The sequence below is a fragment of the Mus musculus genome, chromosome 10 (assembly GCF_000001635.26).
Source record: "Mus musculus strain C57BL/6J chromosome 10, GRCm38.p6 C57BL/6J".
In the NCBI taxonomy this organism is placed as follows: Eukaryota; Metazoa; Chordata; class Mammalia; order Rodentia; family Muridae; genus Mus; species Mus musculus.
The window spans coordinates 88,459,282-88,476,133 of record NC_000076.6 but is presented as its reverse complement, the minus strand read 5'-3'; the positions used below and the strand labels follow the sequence as shown (position 1 = coordinate 88,476,133).

The window sequence follows — 16,852 nt, the reverse complement described above, 5'->3', positions numbered from 1 at the left end:
AACATCAGCCAATTTTTTTCTGGGCTTTATTTTCTTAAGGTACTTGACTCTAGTCCTTTAATTTTTAATATAACAGAGTTTTGTGTACGCTTCTCTCAACTTTTTAAGTTTTTAAATGTTAAAGGAGTAAAAATATGAACAGCTCCTTCTGATAGGAAATTTGTGGCTTCCTTCAATGGTTGAAAGCTGGTAGAATGTGGAGTCAGAATACTTACGTCCTTCAACTTTTGAGCATTTGTACTGTAACTGTAGTCTTTTTACCTCTATGCTTCAATTTCAATAAATACCCAGAGTATCTGTACATTGTGGCACATACTTGTAAGTCCAGCACTTGGGAAGCTGAGGTAAGAGGAGTGATATGAGTTAAAGGCCAGCCTGGGCTACATAGTCAAAAGGCCAACCAGGACTATAGAGCCCAGATCTTATTTAAAAAACAAACAAAAAAGAACATGAAAGGTATGTACTCTAAAATAGAGTATTTTGAGTTAGAAATTTTAAGGACATTTGAGATGGGAGTTGGCTAATAGGAACTTAATTGTATTTTTTATAAAAGATGAATCAATAACCCATTTTGTATTTTATGTTTTGCTTCTAAAGGTCATTTCTTCATTTGATATGATGATATACTTTACTTCTTTGTGCCTGCAAATTTCAAGACACCTTCATCTAAACATCTTCAAGACTTCATGTCAACAAGCACCGGAACAGGTTTACAAGCATATTGACTGACTAGTAGCCCAAGGAAAAGAGGAGAAGCAGTTAGGGGAACCTATGTGTGAAGGATATCCCCCTATACAGGAGGCTAGTATACTATCTATAAGGTTATGTTTAAGTATAAAATATAAATCTGTAGCTTCCATTATGTCTACATCAATAATGAATCCCTTGTCGTTGACTTATCACGTAAGTTATCAATGTAATATAATGTATGCATTAGAAACAAGAACAAAAAATAAATTTAAATATTAAGGACAATAGGAAATTGTACCCCAATAAGTCTAAATAGCATTATGTCTACAAAACATCTATCAGACTTGGGGTTTTGATTGCCAAAGGATTACACAAATATTCAGAACTTAAAAGAACTTCTATCCATCTTGTCAATGACATTTGATTGATACAACTTGAAAAGTGAGCACATAATACTAAGTATCTAATGATAATACTATAACTGAGTCAAAGTCAAGTGATATACTGAGATATTTGTATGTACTAACCATTGTTCAAAAGAGGTATGCTAACTATAGACATACTTTAGTATGCTATCTAGATTTAAAACAATGATTGTGGGATTCTGTTGTACTAATTCAGCATAACACGAATCTTTGAGGGTAGCTTGTGCCTTAAACTTGTGTCCAAGTAAACAATTTATTTCCATGGGAAAAAAATGAACCTTAAGTCCCCAAAGACAAACAAAAAAGTAGCTCAAATAATTGATAGGTAAGGAAATTGGTAACTTGGGAAAATGGCAAAAAAGGTGTAAGGGGGGAAAAATAAGTGTCAGTATTCAACACTGGGTACATTAGGTACTGATTATCTTTTCTATTCTCAGTTGAAAATACTTAAGATTTGCTTTATAAATACCACAATTATCTTAACACTCTTCAGAGCTTATGACCCATATGACCTCATCTCTAATTTCATACAAAATCTCCATAAGCTGTATACCATATAATGAAAGAATCAGACAAATAGTGTAAATGTGTATTTTAAGTATTCTAAGCAAGAAAAAGAGAGTTGAAAAAGTGTATGTTTCTCAAAAGGTAAAAATATGTGAATACAGAGAAAACACTCTGAAGTATTTATGTTGCATATCTAACTCTTGGGTAAGATTCTCAAGGTTTATATTCCATGTTGCAGACATAGCTAAGCTTAACATGGGTGAGGACCCGGCTTGATCTACTAGCAACACCCACCCCACCCACCTCAAATAAAAAGGAATTAAAGAATTGGACTGTCCTTTTAATGTTAAAGCTAATGGTAGAAGGGTAATTTCTTCCTAGACAATAAAAAGAGTATTATATAGACTTGTATAAAGTTTTTAAAAGGTGGGTTATAGAACAAAATTTTAAAAAGATAGTTTTCCTTCTGATATGTTTTGTTTTTCTGAATGATTCATTGAATGCAGTTTCAGCAAAACTAGAAAGCTCAAATGACTTTAAAGAAATGCTGAGACAACTCAGTATGTATGAAATTGTTTTTATAAGTTTCTCTGTATAAGTGCCTATTTTTAAAATTAAAAACAGTTCAAGTTTAGAAATGAATGTGAAATCAAGCTTCAGTATATTTACTGAAAATTACAATGGAAAAGATACCTAGGAAATACATATTTGAAGACAGATATGAAGTACTTAAACCATAAATACCTTTAGCTGTGTTTATGATAATGCTCTTAATCATTACTAGGGGCATGTGTCATTTAAGTATAGACTAGGCAATTAAATGGTATTTTGATGAACTTGCAGAATGAAATATAAATCTACACATTAAAACCAATACTTGGAAATCTTTTCAGGTGTTTTTAAAATTATTTTAGCATCTATAATTTATTCTAAGACACAAGCTTAAGTTTTTTTTAATAAACTATAGATTATTTTCTTAGAATTGGCAATCTATTATTTTAGTAAACATATAATAAAGATGTACATACAAAACCGATTCTGTAAGGTTCTTTCCTTAAAGGAGTACAGTATAAGCCACGCGTGATGGCATGCCTTTGTTCCTGCTACTTGGGAGGCTGAGGTAAAAAAGATCTCTTAATCCTAAAAGTTTTAGACTAATCTGGACAAGAGGGTTAGACTATATCTGAGAAAAAAAAAAACCAAAAAAACCTAGAACCATCTATACTTGGAACCTTGTACCTTGGGACTGTTAAGAGATATACTGAAACCAAAACATAAATTTAAATCATCTTTATTGACACAATCGTGGAGAGAACAACTATTAAAACAAACAAACAAAAAACCCTGAAAGTTTGATACATTGGAATAGCTGGTACTTAACATAGTTTAGGTTTATAAGGTTTTAGGTTAACAGGAACAAAAATCTTCCACTTAAATAAGCTAATGATTTCGGATATTATAGTTTAAACTATAATTTACTAAAGGCATGCCTCTTAGCTAATGTTTTAATTGTATCATATTACATAGGTTCAAGTTCTTTCTTCAAAGACTCATCAGAATAACATGGATTGAAGAGACTTTCGAACATTTGCCATCTCTTGCTGCTGCTGTTTCATGAAAGGAGATATGAAACATGTTTAATTTTTAGTTAAATGTTATAAAATTTTCAGCAAATAAAACATTTCAGTGCCTCCATTAATTCATATTTCTGCAATATAAAATAGAACTTACAGTTTCCATCATAACTTTTTTTTGCAACATAGCCATTTCTTTTTTAAGTTCACTTTGTGTGCCAGTAAATAGATTATCATTATTCTTTTCCACATCTTCCAAACTCTAAAATACAAAAAGGCCACTTTAGTTATAATCTGTAACTTTTAACCAGAGGCTCTAAATTTTAAAATCTTTTAAAAGTAAAAATATTTTCATTATTCAGAAAATGCTCATTATTTATCCCAAAATTCTAAGTAACTCATATAGACCAAATTTCCCACTATAAAGAAGTAAATATATCACACATTAATCAAATACAATTAAAGTACAACAGTAACATAATTTCCCAAAACAATAGTTTAATGAACTAGATTCAGGTGATAAAAAAGAAAATGGGAAAGGTAGCTAAACAAGATGGGAGAATTGCAAATTTGAGGCTAGTCTGGGCAATGTATAATCTTGTCTCAAAAGAGTAAGAAAAATAAAATCTAGAAAGATTACAAGGTCTATATACAATATATACAATTTAAAATTTTTCTAGTAAGTTTCTTAAGACATCTGAGCATAATCTATTGTGACTAAAAGTCAACATGACTTAAATTCACAAAAGGGAATAAAATATCTATAGTATCAAGTTATAAGGAAAAAATTATTAGATATTAAAAAATTATTACATTTTCATTCATTTAGAGGACAACTCGTGGGTACTAGGTTCTCTTCTTCTAGCATATGGGTCCCATAGATTGAACTCTGCCCTAGTATTTTTTTTTTTCAAGACAAGGTCTCATAATATAAAGGCAAGGCTCACCTCAAACTTCCTATTCCTGTCTCAGGTTTAGAGGAATGTGCCATAACACCTAGCTAAAAAGTTTTTTAAAATTTAGTACTCATTCACCAAATATATAGTATCCTATTGCCTATTATGTAGAAAATACTGTTCTGTGGAGAACTAAAAAAAAAAAGTAATATATGAGTGTTTTCTTTTTTTCTAATCATAAAAATTATGTAAGCAACATAATTTTATAAGAATGGAAATTTAACTCCTGTAGCTATCTAATGGAACATATGAATAATTCCTGTTTAGTTAAACAAAAAGTATACTATTTTATTAATTAAAAGGGAACTTAGCTGGGCATGGTGGCGCACGCCTTTAATCCCAGCACTCGGGGAGGCAGAGGCGGGCAGATTTCTGAGTTCAAGGCCAGCCTGGTCTACACAGTGAGTTCCAGGACAGCCAGGGCTATACAGAGAAACCCTGTCTCAAAAAAAAAAGGGGGGGGAGACTTAAGGGCTGGAGAAATGGCTTAGCCGTTAAGAGCACTGACTTCTCTTCCATAGGTCCTGAGTTCAATTCCCAGCAACCACATGGTGGCTCACAACCATCTGTAATGGGATCCTATGCCCTCTTCTGGTATGTCTGAAGATAGCTATAGTGTACTCATATAAATAAAATAAATCTTACAAAAAGAGGGTGGGGAGACTTAAAATAGTCTAGAGGAATCATATAACCAAAGCATGGAAATACGTTAAGTCTGTGGACTCAGAGAAAGCAATTATGTAGAGAGTTTAGAGTAATGTACACGTACAGTTTGTACAACTAAAAATTTAGAAGGACAACTACCACTCAGGAAGGAGATGTTTTATTTAGGTTATATGGCAGAATCAAAGAATAGACTGAAGAAAAGAGTTTTAATAGGACAAAGTGTGATGAGAAAGTGAAACAGTACAAGCAAGAATGAACAAATGTATTAAACAGCAGGAATTAAAGGAATAATGAACCACTGTAGAGGTAAGAATTCTAGGATTTAATAAAAATATTAATAAAGGATAAAAAGGATATGAAAAGCAGGGTTTTAATCCCAGCACTCAGGAGACAAAGGTAGGCAGATCTCTAAGTTCAAGGCCAGCCTGGTCTACAGAGTTAAGTTCCAGGACAGCCAGTACTACACAGAGAAACCTTTCTTTTTTTAAAAAAAAAAAAAAAAAAAAAAAAAAAAAAACAGATATGGAGGAGTTAAAATTATATTGAAGTTTTTACCAAAATGGTAACATCTAGTGATAATATTAGAGGAAATCTTTTTTTAAGTACTTCCTCAAGTCATACCAATTAAATTGTTCTTAAGGAGTTTTTTAGAGCAAGCTGACAAGGTCTCTTGGAAATACTTAAAATTAACTTTTCTGTTCATATTTACCTTTAAAACTACTTACTACTAGGGAAAAGTTTTCTAGTATACATATGGGTCAAAAGTTAATTCTCAACTTACAAACTTTTAATCTTCAACTGTGTTAAATTTTGGGTTAACCCCTCTCATATATAAGTTGGCATATAAAGTCATTGTTGTCAACTGGAATAATTCTAAAAGCTAATATGCCAGAAAAGACCTATAATACATTTGAAAATAAGGAAATAATTCCAGTGGTTGCTTCCTATTGAAAACACACTGGGAATACATGTAGAAAAGACTACAGAAATAACTTATAGACTTACTATTTTCAGTTAAGCAGCACAATGGCTAAAAAATGTTATTTAATAAAGTATGGACTTAATGTATAAGAACTTTTTAAGGTAAAATTCCTACTTTTCTATTTCCTGTCTTGAATAATCTTCATAGGACATTAGAATTTTACAGTTGACAACAATGACTTTATATGCCAACTTATGTATGAGTCACAAACCATTCAAAATAGAAATTCTAAAAATTAAAACATATTTCCCATGAATTTGCAAAAAAACCAATACTTAAATTATGGTTTATAAGAACATATCTTAGGGGCAAGAGATGGCTCAGTGGGTAAGAATACTTGTTCTTATAGAAGACTTAGGTTTGATTACCAGCACCCACGTGGCAGGTCACAACCGTCTGTAACTTTAGTTTTAAAGAATCTACTACCCTTTTCTGACCTCTGTGGGCAGTAAACATGTACATGGTGTACAGACATACATACAAAAACACTCAGATACAGTATTTCAAAAAGAACGTAAGTTAGCTGGGTGTGGTGGCACACACATTTGACACCATCACTTGGGAAGAAAAGGCAAAAGAATCTCTGTGAGTTTGAAGCCAGCCTAGTCTACAAAGCAAGTTCTAGGCCAGCCAGGCAATTTAGTGAGTCCTATTTCAAACAAAAACATATGTTATTATGTATAACTCACCTTTATGAACTGCTCGTGTATCTGTTTGATTGCTTTCATTCTCTGGCTCTGAACAATTCTAGACTGCTGAAAAATCTTTTGTTGTTGTCGAAAAAGATTCTATAAACATTAAAAAAAAAACGTAATAATAATTTGGTAAAAGTAGTTTTGTCATTGTGGGCTTCATTCATGGTAGGCAAACACCTAGCTCTGAGCTCTATTGCAGTCATTTTTAAATTCAACAAAAAGTAATTCCATATTAAATTTAAATGTACAGTTTAAGGTTAATAACTAGTATTTTAACAAGTATTATGACTAAGTTTATACACACACACATACTATATATATATATATATATATATATATATATAAATAAATATAAACAAACTCAATTTAGGTATTCATCACTCATGTCCAAAGTAGAGGAAACTGAAACATAACAGTAAATTACCTATTGTTTCACAGCTAACTATTGTTCAAGCAGAATTTGATTCCAAGTATGTTTCTATAATCCAGGCTCTCAGCGCTGTACATATGGTTTCTCTAGTATATTGTATATTCAACCAATGCCTGCCTCTGGCTAACTCTTTAGTACTATAGTATAGTTCAATCTTAGTTCAGGACTAAAAACTGCATTCTTCCTTCTACTGCGATTCCCACATTAATTTGCATAACACTCCTCTGCATATACACTTGTTCACCTTCTGTCACATTTACTTAGCTAAATCCCTATCTTGTTAAACTCAACTCTACTCTACATGGTGGTATTCTCTTCACTACATGATGATCCTACTAAGCCAAACAGAATCCAAAGAGAAGAGTTTTTTATTATCATATATATCTACCACCCATCTACATCTATTTGTATTCGTACTCATATACTCTATTTCCTCTTGTTTCTAAGGATAACTATACTCAGTCCAACTTTCTGTCTTTTCCATTCTCAAGAATTTAGCAATTTTCCCCTTCTGTTACTATTAAATTTCTCTCTGTAGCCAAACCTGGAGCTGCAGGCCTATAATCCTTAGCTTCTTTCAAGGTGGAGAAAGGAGGTCACAAGTTGAAATCCTATCTAGTACAGGACTAGTCTTGGTATCTTGAGTTCTTGTCTCAAAATGGAAAGTAAAAAAGGAGGGCTGAGGACATAGTGTAGTGGTAGAATAGTTTTGCAGGCCTAGGTTTAATCTGCAATACCAGAAATAAATTTTTCTTAATTCCTATCAGCACATAAACATGCACTCGGGAGGCAAAGGCAGGTGAAGCTCTCTGAGTTCAAGATCAGCCAGGACTACAAAGTGAGACCCTTTCTCTAAACAGACTGAGTGGGGTTACCTTCCATCATCAGTAGAGATAGAGTAATAATAAAATCTGCATATTCTGGATGAGAGCTATAGCTCAGTGATAGCATGTTTTAGTAGGCTGTACAAAGCATCTAGATTCAGTCCCTAGCACTTGGGGGTTGGGGGGTAGGGGGGGGCAGTATTGGTGGTGGAAGGGAGCGAGGACAAACAAGCCAGCCATGTTGTATCTACAGTGATTGGCTAGGAATGAGCAAATATTCCAAACTAGATTAATGATGTTCCACCACATGAATTTCCTGTCAGAGATATTCAGAAAGATCATCTCAGTCTCTGCAGTCACTAAATTTGTAGTAAGTCTAGGACTGGGAGAATTAACTTAGTACATTTAAAGTTCATGGAGTCTTAGCAGCAGAGCCCAGATGACACTATAATAAGCTAACCTTTCCTACCCCCATTCAACTGCATTATGTCTAAAGCTACTTAATCTCCAAATTCTTTTATATAAACTAGTAATAGACTCTCCAGGGGCTGGAGGGATGGCTCAGTGGTTAAGAGAACTCACTGCTCTTTGGAAGGTCCTGAGTTCAAATCCCAGCAACTACATGGTGGCTCACAACCATCTGTAATGAGACCTGATACCCTCTTCTGGTGTGTCTGAAAACAGCTACAGTGTACTTATATATAACAATAAATAAATCTTAAAAAAAAACAACTAATAATTCTCTTATCCACTGACAAGTTTCTGTTACTTAAAATTGCAAAGATATCAGTTGATATCCTTAAGACCAATGCTTTTAAGGATTTTAATATTGTATGTACCTATACTTCTGGGGTTTACCATTTGGCAATATTAAAACATGTACCTGACAATGAGTAATAAAACTTGTCTCAGTTCTAAGGACATAATGTAAGACTAGGTTCTTTACTTCTACTTGAGGCTTAGATATAATAGAGTAATTATAAAGTCAATTGTGATACTAACAGATAGTTTTTCTCCTTGTTCCTCAAATTTCTGTATATCCAGTTCCCACTGCTGCAACACATTCATAAATTGCTGAGAATATTCATTGTTAAGCTTCTGTCTGTTAAAAATAAAAACAAAAAACAGTGAATCCTGTCAAATTTCATACCAGTATGAAAAGAACATTCAAAACAGATTTAATTCATATATCTTATGCTGTAAAAAGGAAACAGTAGTTTAAATACTTTGATAGGAAAATTTAAAACTTACATTGATTTCAGTATTTTTTCTTAACAGATGTCTTCTCACATGCTTTAGCTCTTGAAACTAAGGAAGTTTTATTTTATATTTTCTAGAAAAATTTACTTTTAATCTCTAAGGAATTTCTCATTTTTCCTACTGGTCTGATGAGTACATTATTTCACTTAGGTTGCCTCCCACATTTTGGCATGGTAAGGATATTTAGTACAAAGGAATAGTCAAGTTAATCAAAATATGTAAATTACTTATGATATAAAACTGAATTTTTCTACATTTTCAGTTATCAAACAGTAGTTTCTATGACATTTACTTCTTTTATACAAGTAATATATTTTCACAATGAATATAGACTAATAACCTCCTAGTTATTTAAAAAGAGGAAAAAAACAATCTCCACTGACTTCTAAGAAACATCAATTCTATGAAGGCATGAGATTATTTTATAGGACTACTTGATTAGGAAAGAAAAAAGAGCCAAGCAGTTTTTACTAGAGACTTTAATAAGCATATGATACTATTTTCTGTAGGTAATTTGCACCAGGACATACTAATAAATGATAAAGATGTAGTTCTTTTAAAACCTCACATTTCCTCTTGTTGTGTTTTCCAAATTTGCTCAATTTTCTGGTTACTGGCTTTGAAAGAAGCTTTGGTATACATTTCTATTCTTTTCCTCTTGGCAAGAAGAGCTTTGTTGATGTCAGCTATATTGAAAATAAACATTGAAATTTAATGTTGAAGAAAACTATTTTGTTCCACATAAATAGTATAAGTATAGGTTTGTTCAGTAATATCAAGGAGATTTAAAATTAAATTTAGGAACCAAGGAGTTCAGCAGAAAAAAAAAATGGACTGGGCATGGTGACACATGTCTTTAATCCATCCTAGCACTTGGAAGGCAGAACTCTGCAAGTGTATCTGTGAATTTGAGGCCAGCCTGGTCTACATAGTAAGTTCCAGGTCAGTCAGGAAACATAGATACCCACTCTCACAAATAAAGAAAAACCAACAAACAAAACACATTGCCATAGCCAGACAGCCTAAGTTTGATCCCAGGAATCCATGGTGGAAGGGGCAAACTAAGCCCTGAAAGATAGCATCTTCTGCAGTGGAAGAGGAGAGACAACTCCCAAAAGTGTCCTCTGACCTGCACAGACATGCTATCACACATGTAGACCTATACTCACACATACACATCACACACAAATCATAAAATTTGAATTAAAACATTTTAATTTAAAATAACACCAACATGTGCTTTGAAAAATGCTTGGTATTTTAGAATACTTATAAGTTTGCATTTTCAGACTGGCAAGCTTAGCCAGTAAAAATCTATGCAAATATTACAAAATCCAAAAATAGCTGAATTCTGAAATACTAGTCTTAGATATTTTGGAAAAAGAAATACATAAAATACCAAACCTATCTCAATTATTATTTTCTTTAAAGATGTTTTTTTTAAAGATTTTATTTATTTTATGTATATGAATATACTGTAGCTGTCTTTAGACACACCAGAAGAGGGCACCAGATCCCATTGCAGATGGTTGTAAGCCACCATGTGGTTGCTGGGATTTGAACTCAGGACCTCTGGAAGAGTAGTCGGTGCTCTTAACCACTGAGCCATCTCTCCAGCCCTCAATTCCTACTTTTATAACTGAGTTAAAATTTAAATTTAAGGATGATAAAAATGAATAAAACAAAGGATCGGGGCTGGTGAGATGGCTCAGCAGGTAAGAGGACCCGACTGCTCTTCCGAAGGTCCTGAGTTCAAATCCCAGCAACCACATGGTGGCTCACAACCATCCATAACGAGATCTGACTCCCTCTTCTAGTGTATCTGAAGACAGCTACAGTGTACTTACATATAATAAACAAACAAACAAAAAACAAAAGATCACGGCCAGATTTATGAACAAACATTAATAAAGGCTAAGTACTTCTAAATTTATAGTATATCCCCCATTTGATAGGCCATACATGGTGTAACTGTTAGAACTCATATCAAAAATACTAAATTCTAGGCCAGCCTGGTCTACAAAGTGAGTTCCAGGACAGCCCTGTCTCGAAAAACCAAAAGAAAACCAAAAACAAACAAACAAAAAAACCCCAAAAAACAAAAACAAAAAAACCCAAATAGAACAATTCTTAAAAGACTTAATGTTATGAATAATTCTTATAGAAACAATTGGTTTTTTTTTTTTAATATTTTGGGGCTGGTGACATGACTCAACAAATAAAGGTGCTTGCAGCAAAGCCTGACAATTTGAGTATGACCCCAGGATCCATCCATATGGTAAGAGGAGACACTGACTCCAGCAAGTTGTTTGCTCTCTACTCATGTACCATGGCATGCTGCCCGCCTCCCTCCTGAAATGTTTAAAAAAAAAAAAGTATATTTTCCTAAACTAGTCAAGGTAAGTAATGCCTATAATCCCAGAACCCACAAGTTTGAAGAAATACCCAGTTTAAGGCCAGTCTAGACTACCTAGCAAGTTCCTATCTCAAAAAGAAGCAAATAAACCGAGTGTTGTCTCCTAATTAAACAGGTATAAAAACAGTATTTAAAACTTAAGGTCTTGGGCTGGAGAGATGGCTCAGTGGGTAAGAGCACTGACTGCTCTCCTAGAGGACCTGAGTTCAATTCCCAGCAACCACATAGTGACTCACAACCATCTGTAATGGGATCTGATTCCCTCTTCTGGGGTGTCTGAAGAGAGCTACAGTGTACGCATATAAATAAAAATAAGATAAATCTTTAAAAACAACAACAACAAAAAAACCCTTAAGGTCTTTGACTCTGGTTATAACTCTTTTACTGGCTAAAGTTGTCTTTTTACTTTCAATTACATAAATTTATTACTATAAAAATAATAGTTTTTAATTGTTGGTTTTTTTGTTTTTGAGACAGAGTCCTTTCTGTAGTCCTGGGTGTTCTAGACTCACTTTTTAGACCAGGTTAGCCTTGAACTCAGAGATCTGCCTGCTTCTGCTTCCCAAATGCTAGGATTAAAGGCATATATATATAATCATTTTTCTGTCAATATAAAGAAAAAACTTTTCCCCTCTATTTTTCTAAAATTCTTAAAGTATCATGTTTACTTTTCATATCATGAAAAAGGTTAAGAAAGTCTATGATGCTAAATTATATTTATGCAAAACCGTATAAAAACAAGGCATTAAAACAATATTCACATAGTGACCTTGTTTCCTATTATGCAATTATTATACAGTTTTAAACAATTTTCTTTAAATGATCCCCAAAAACATACCTCCAAATTTTTCCAGCATATTCTGTACTTCACCTCTGAAAAATTAACAGTTAAAAATTAAGATCAGGAATTCAGTGGTGGAACATTTGAACAATGTGCTCAAAGCCCTAGGTTTGATCCCCAGTACCATTTAAAAATAAAGCAAAAAAAAAAAAATCTTTAGAGATTCACAATATACTTGTGGGAGAAATACCACATATCAAATATTTTATATCACTACTTGCTAGATAAACTGAAGTAAACTTTTCTTAAAGTATTTTACTGAGCAAAGAAAACATCTGTGGGGCTTAGTGAAATAGGTCAGTTAAATGCTTGCTCTGCAAGTATGAACACCTGACATTCAACCTCCATACACACAAAGTATTCAGCATGCATGTGAGACACACACATACACACACACACACACACATGCATACCATCAAGTTCTTTTTTGTAACATCTTACCCAACATCTTCAATTATCCCAGCAGATCTTTTCTTTCCATGTTTATCAATTACTGGAGCCTTTTCTATATTGACAAAATAAATTGTGAAATTAAATATGCTATTTTGGTAAAGTTTAATGAAATCTATTTTCAGTCTTTTTGGGATCTTGTAACAAATTTTAAAAGGAGATAAATATTTTTTCAGAAAAATTAACTTACATCACAATTCATGACCCATTTTTTAGAAGCAAAGTTTCAAGTACTGTCATGTACTGTTTACATACTTGTTGGTACTGAAAAGAATACTCTTTGAAGTGTTACAACTCTGATACAGAGATAGGGAGATTTGATAAGAAACAAAGTATGGGAGCTGAAGAGATGGCTCAGAATTTAAGAGCACTGGCAGCTCTTCCAGAGGACCTAAGTTCAATTCCCAGCAACCATATGGTAGCTCACAACCATCTGTAATGGAATCTAATGCCCACTTCTGGCACACAGGTATATATTCAGATAGAGTACTCATATACATAAATAAATCTTAAACAACAACAAAGTTATATGAAAATGCTTCCTTAATTCAGTTTTTGTTGTTGTTGTTTTTGTATTTTTGTTTTTTGTTTTTTGTTTTTCGAGACAGGGTTTCTCTGTATAGCCCTGGCTGTCCTGGAACTCACTTTGTAGACCAGGCTGGCCTCGAACTCAGAAATCTGCCTGCCTCTGTCTCCTGAGTGCTGGGATTAAAGGCATGCGCCACCACGCCCGGCCTTAATTCAGTTTTAAGTGTAGCAAGTTCAAAATAAATGGACTCTAGAACATTGTTAATACCCAACAGTAGATATTTACCATCAGCAACATCTTCTTCTGAACCAGACAGATCTTTATCATCTTTCTCAAAGTCAAAGGCTTTTTTAGGCTGATCAACCAAAGGTGGCTTCCCAGATTTCCCAGAATGCTTTCTTCCACCAGGCACCATCTTTAGATGTTTGCTTGTTTAAAAAACAAAAAGACAGCAAAAAATCTTCAGATCTCTCAAACTGTTTGAATTCAAAGACATCGCCTAACTTTTTTTTTTTTTTTTTTTTTTTTTTTTTTGGTGGGGGCGGAGAGAAATGAGGGAACCTATGTGGAGGGCAGAGGCAACTTAAGTTAGCTCTCTTCCACCAACTGGGTCCTTGGGATCAGACTCAGGTCAGGCTTGAGAACAGGCACCTTTACTCACTGGGCCATGTTGCTACCTAGTATTTTTCCATTGTACTAAAAATTAACAGTTTATCATTTTATAAGGAAGAAAAAAACATAGTGATAGCTTTGACACTGACTCCCAAGTATCTTTCCACCTAGCCACTAGATCTGAATTTTGGCCCTATATACCTATATATTTTAATTGTTCATCTTAGAAAAGTAAAATCATGGTTACCCTCAGGATAAATCACAAGCAGTCCAAAACTTGGCTGTAGCAGTAGAAATCTACAACATATAGCTGTACAGGACTGAAGGTATAGCTCAGTTATATAATACCTATATAGGAGGCCTTGGGTTTCATCCTCAGCACTGCATAAATGCATAAAACACACAATGGTTATATAAAGAGTGGGCAACTGGGCTATAGCCCCAAGACTGTCTTAAGGGAAAAAGAAAAAACAAAACAAAGCACAAGTGGCACACACCAAGCATTCCAGTACTTAAGAGGTTGATACAGGATTACATAGACCAAGCCTGACCTTCAAAACAAAAAACTAGACCTTAGGAAAGTTATGCACCTATAAAAATTTCCATAGTATTAAATGAAAAGGGTCTTGCAGAAAAGGCACACTGGACACCCATAGGTCCTGCCCCCCACATCTCTCAGTACCCTCAGTCATAAGTGCCTTAGCTCCTAGCCCCTCAAATCCACCAGCTCCCCAACCCGTATGCTCTCATGTTTCCAGTCCTATCCCCACAATGCCTCATTCTTTCAGCCCCTATTCTCTCACCACTCAGTCCCCCAACCCACTAGCCCTCTCTAGTCCTTCATTCCTCCCAGGCCCTCATTTCAGAGATGTGCAGTCTCCCTTGCCCCAATCATTCACCCTTATAGCACATCATTATCTCTATTCCTTATGCCACCACCCAAACGTCTAGCCCTTCAGTTTCTAGTACCTGTCTCCTAACCTCTAAAGGCCATCATTTCCTCAGGCCCCAAGAACTTTATTCCATCAACCCTATAAAGTCCCCATCCCAAATTACCCCTAGATTAATTCCCTCACCCACTACCCCTAATTGCCACAGCCCCAACCCTTAATTCCCTCATCCCCAAACATTAAGTCTGTCATTCCCAACTCAATTTTAATGTTCTCAAACCTGATCCTTAATCTCCTTACTCATAATCCCTAATATTCACTCTCATTCTCTCTCTCTCTCTCTGTCTCTCTCTCTTTTGGTTTTTCGAGACAGGATTTCTCTGTATAGCCCTGGCTATCCTGGAACTCACTTTGTAGACCAGGCTGTAGATCCTAAACCAGAGAGAGTCCCATATCCAAACACTTAATTTTCTCAGTCTGACCCCTAAATTGCTATACTTCCTATTTTTAAGTTTCTTCATCCTAACCCCAAATTCCCTGATTCCTTACCTCCTAGTTGACCTATGCCACCTCCTCCTAATCCCCTTGGACAAAGGCCCTAATTCCCTAAACCCCATCTCTAAATTCTCTCAGGCCCACCCCCATTTCCCTAGGCCACAACCCTAATTTGCCAGATCCTACCCCCATTTCCCTAGGCCACCCCCCACCCCGTAGACCACACCCCCTAGTTTGCCAGGCCACACCCCCAGTCCCCTAGGTCCCGCCCCTAATTCGATAGGCCCGGCCCTTAACTCCCAGCTGCCAGCCTCCATTTCCCTTGGCGCGGACCCCAGTTCCTAAAGTCTTGCCTCTAACTTTCCTTAGCCCCTGGCTCCTAGGCCTGGACCCCTAATTCCCTACCGCAGCTTCCTAATCCCTTAGGTCCCAACCGCTAATTCCCTCGTCCCTGACCCTGAGCCCTTAGCCATGACCCCTAGCTCCCCAGGGGCCGCCTTCTGACTTCCTTAGCTCCTGACCCCTAATTCCTTAATTCCCGCAGCTCCCAAACCCCGATTTCCTAGGCCCGCCTCCTAATCCCCTAGGCTGCCATCTCTTCCTTCCCAAGCTTCGGCCTCCAGGTCCCCTTGACCCCTGACCCCTACTTCCCCATTGACCTCCGTTGGCCGTGACCTTTAATTCCCTCAGCCTGACCCTTCTTCCCTAGGTCCGGACCCCTACTTCCCTCAGCCCTGACCCCTAACTCCCCAGCCCTGCTTCCCGACTGCTTTAGCCCTTGACTCCTAGTTCCCTCGGCCCTGCCTCCTAATTGCCCGAGCCCACGACTCCAACTCCCTCAGCCACGACCAACTCCGTCAGCCTGACCCCAGTTCCTTCAGCCCAAACCCCAACTTCCTGCGCCGGACCCCCAACGTCCTGTGCCGGACCCTCGACTGCCTAGGCCCGAACCCCAACTCCCTAAACCCTAGGCCCGACCCCAACTTCCTGCCTGGATGCCCAACTCCCTCGGCCTGACCTCCGCTCCCCTCAGTCCCCGCCTGTCCCCCACCGGCCATGGTTGGCGACTGGCCTGCCTTGGTTGTGGCGCCTTCCCCCCTGGCCGGGACTCCTCCTCTTCCCGAGGCCCAGGCCCACGAAGGCCAAGCCGACCCGGCTTTCACTCCCCCATCTCCTTACCTCAGCGGCTCCGGTGAGCTGTCGCTGTCCCCACACCCTCGAAGCATCTGAGGAAACCTGGCCCTTGGGCAGGAGTAAATACAGTCCGGCCCCGACCAAGCTCTCTGCTGATTGGCTGAACGCCATGGGTACACACACGCTTACGTATAGCCCCGCCTCCTAGCACGTGCTCCATGCCCGTTCTCACGTGGGAGCCAACGGCAGGGACACGATGGGCGGGGCACTTCCATGATGGACACCTCACCTCTACCCTGAGAAGCAGCACTTTCCCGCTGTTCCTTCCTTCGCTTTAGGAAGTCTTATCCACAGCACACCCGACTCTCCCATCCCACCTGACCTGGCCATCTTTGCTCATGGATCCTCATTCACACCTATATGGAAACTATAAATTATCCATCTTCCCGTTTCCTGATGTCTTTGTTTGATTCTTT

General features: G+C 36.6%; 2 protein-coding genes across 8 annotated transcripts in view; one reads left to right on the top strand and one right to left on the bottom strand.

Annotated features, from left to right (window-relative positions):
* Positions 1-6,621, top strand: part of Chpt1 (choline phosphotransferase 1) — a 34,458-nt gene extending 27,837 nt beyond the window's left edge. Inside the window, exons 9-10 of one of the 7 annotated variants that reach the window (XR_003948646.1) lie at positions 598-708; positions 3,150-6,620. Coding sequence is in view for 3 of the 7 variants with exons in the window: in XM_006513454.2 (XP_006513517.1) it covers positions 598-708; positions 3,150-3,194 (156 nt within the window). In the remaining 4 variants the exon portion in view is untranslated. Of the gene's footprint in view, positions 1-597 lie in introns of all 7 variants that reach the window. The other 6 variants (XR_003948645.1, NR_027477.1, XM_006513454.2 and 3 more) reach the window with 6 other exon arrangements.
* Sycp3 (synaptonemal complex protein 3) lies at positions 2,898-16,547 on the bottom strand. The gene is made up of 9 exons (NM_011517.2): positions 16,422-16,547; positions 13,531-13,673; positions 12,708-12,771; positions 12,264-12,298; positions 9,578-9,695; positions 8,752-8,851; positions 6,490-6,588; positions 3,354-3,458; positions 2,898-3,229 (listed from the first exon to the last, which is right to left on the bottom strand). The coding sequence occupies exons 1-9, from the start codon at positions 16,466-16,468 to the stop codon at positions 3,176-3,178; spliced, it is 765 nt and encodes a 254-aa protein (NP_035647.2). The 5' UTR covers positions 16,469-16,547; the 3' UTR covers positions 2,898-3,175.
* Between the last annotated feature and the right edge of the window lie 305 nt (positions 16,548-16,852).

Bases quoted from the DNA above. Each gene is read 5' to 3' on its own strand.
- Sycp3 (NM_011517.2), bottom strand. From the start codon at position 16,468: ATGCTTCGAGGGTGTGGGGACAGCGACAGCTCACCGGAGCCGCTGAG. The intron at 13,674-16,421 runs GTAAGGAGATGG...TTTTTAAACAAG, and splicing joins AGCTCACCGGAGCCGCTGAG to CAAACATCTAAAGATGGTGC. The intron at 8,852-9,577 runs GTGAGGTTTTAA...TATTTTTAACAG, and splicing joins AAAACACAACAAGAGGAAAT to ACAGAAGCTTAACAATGAAT.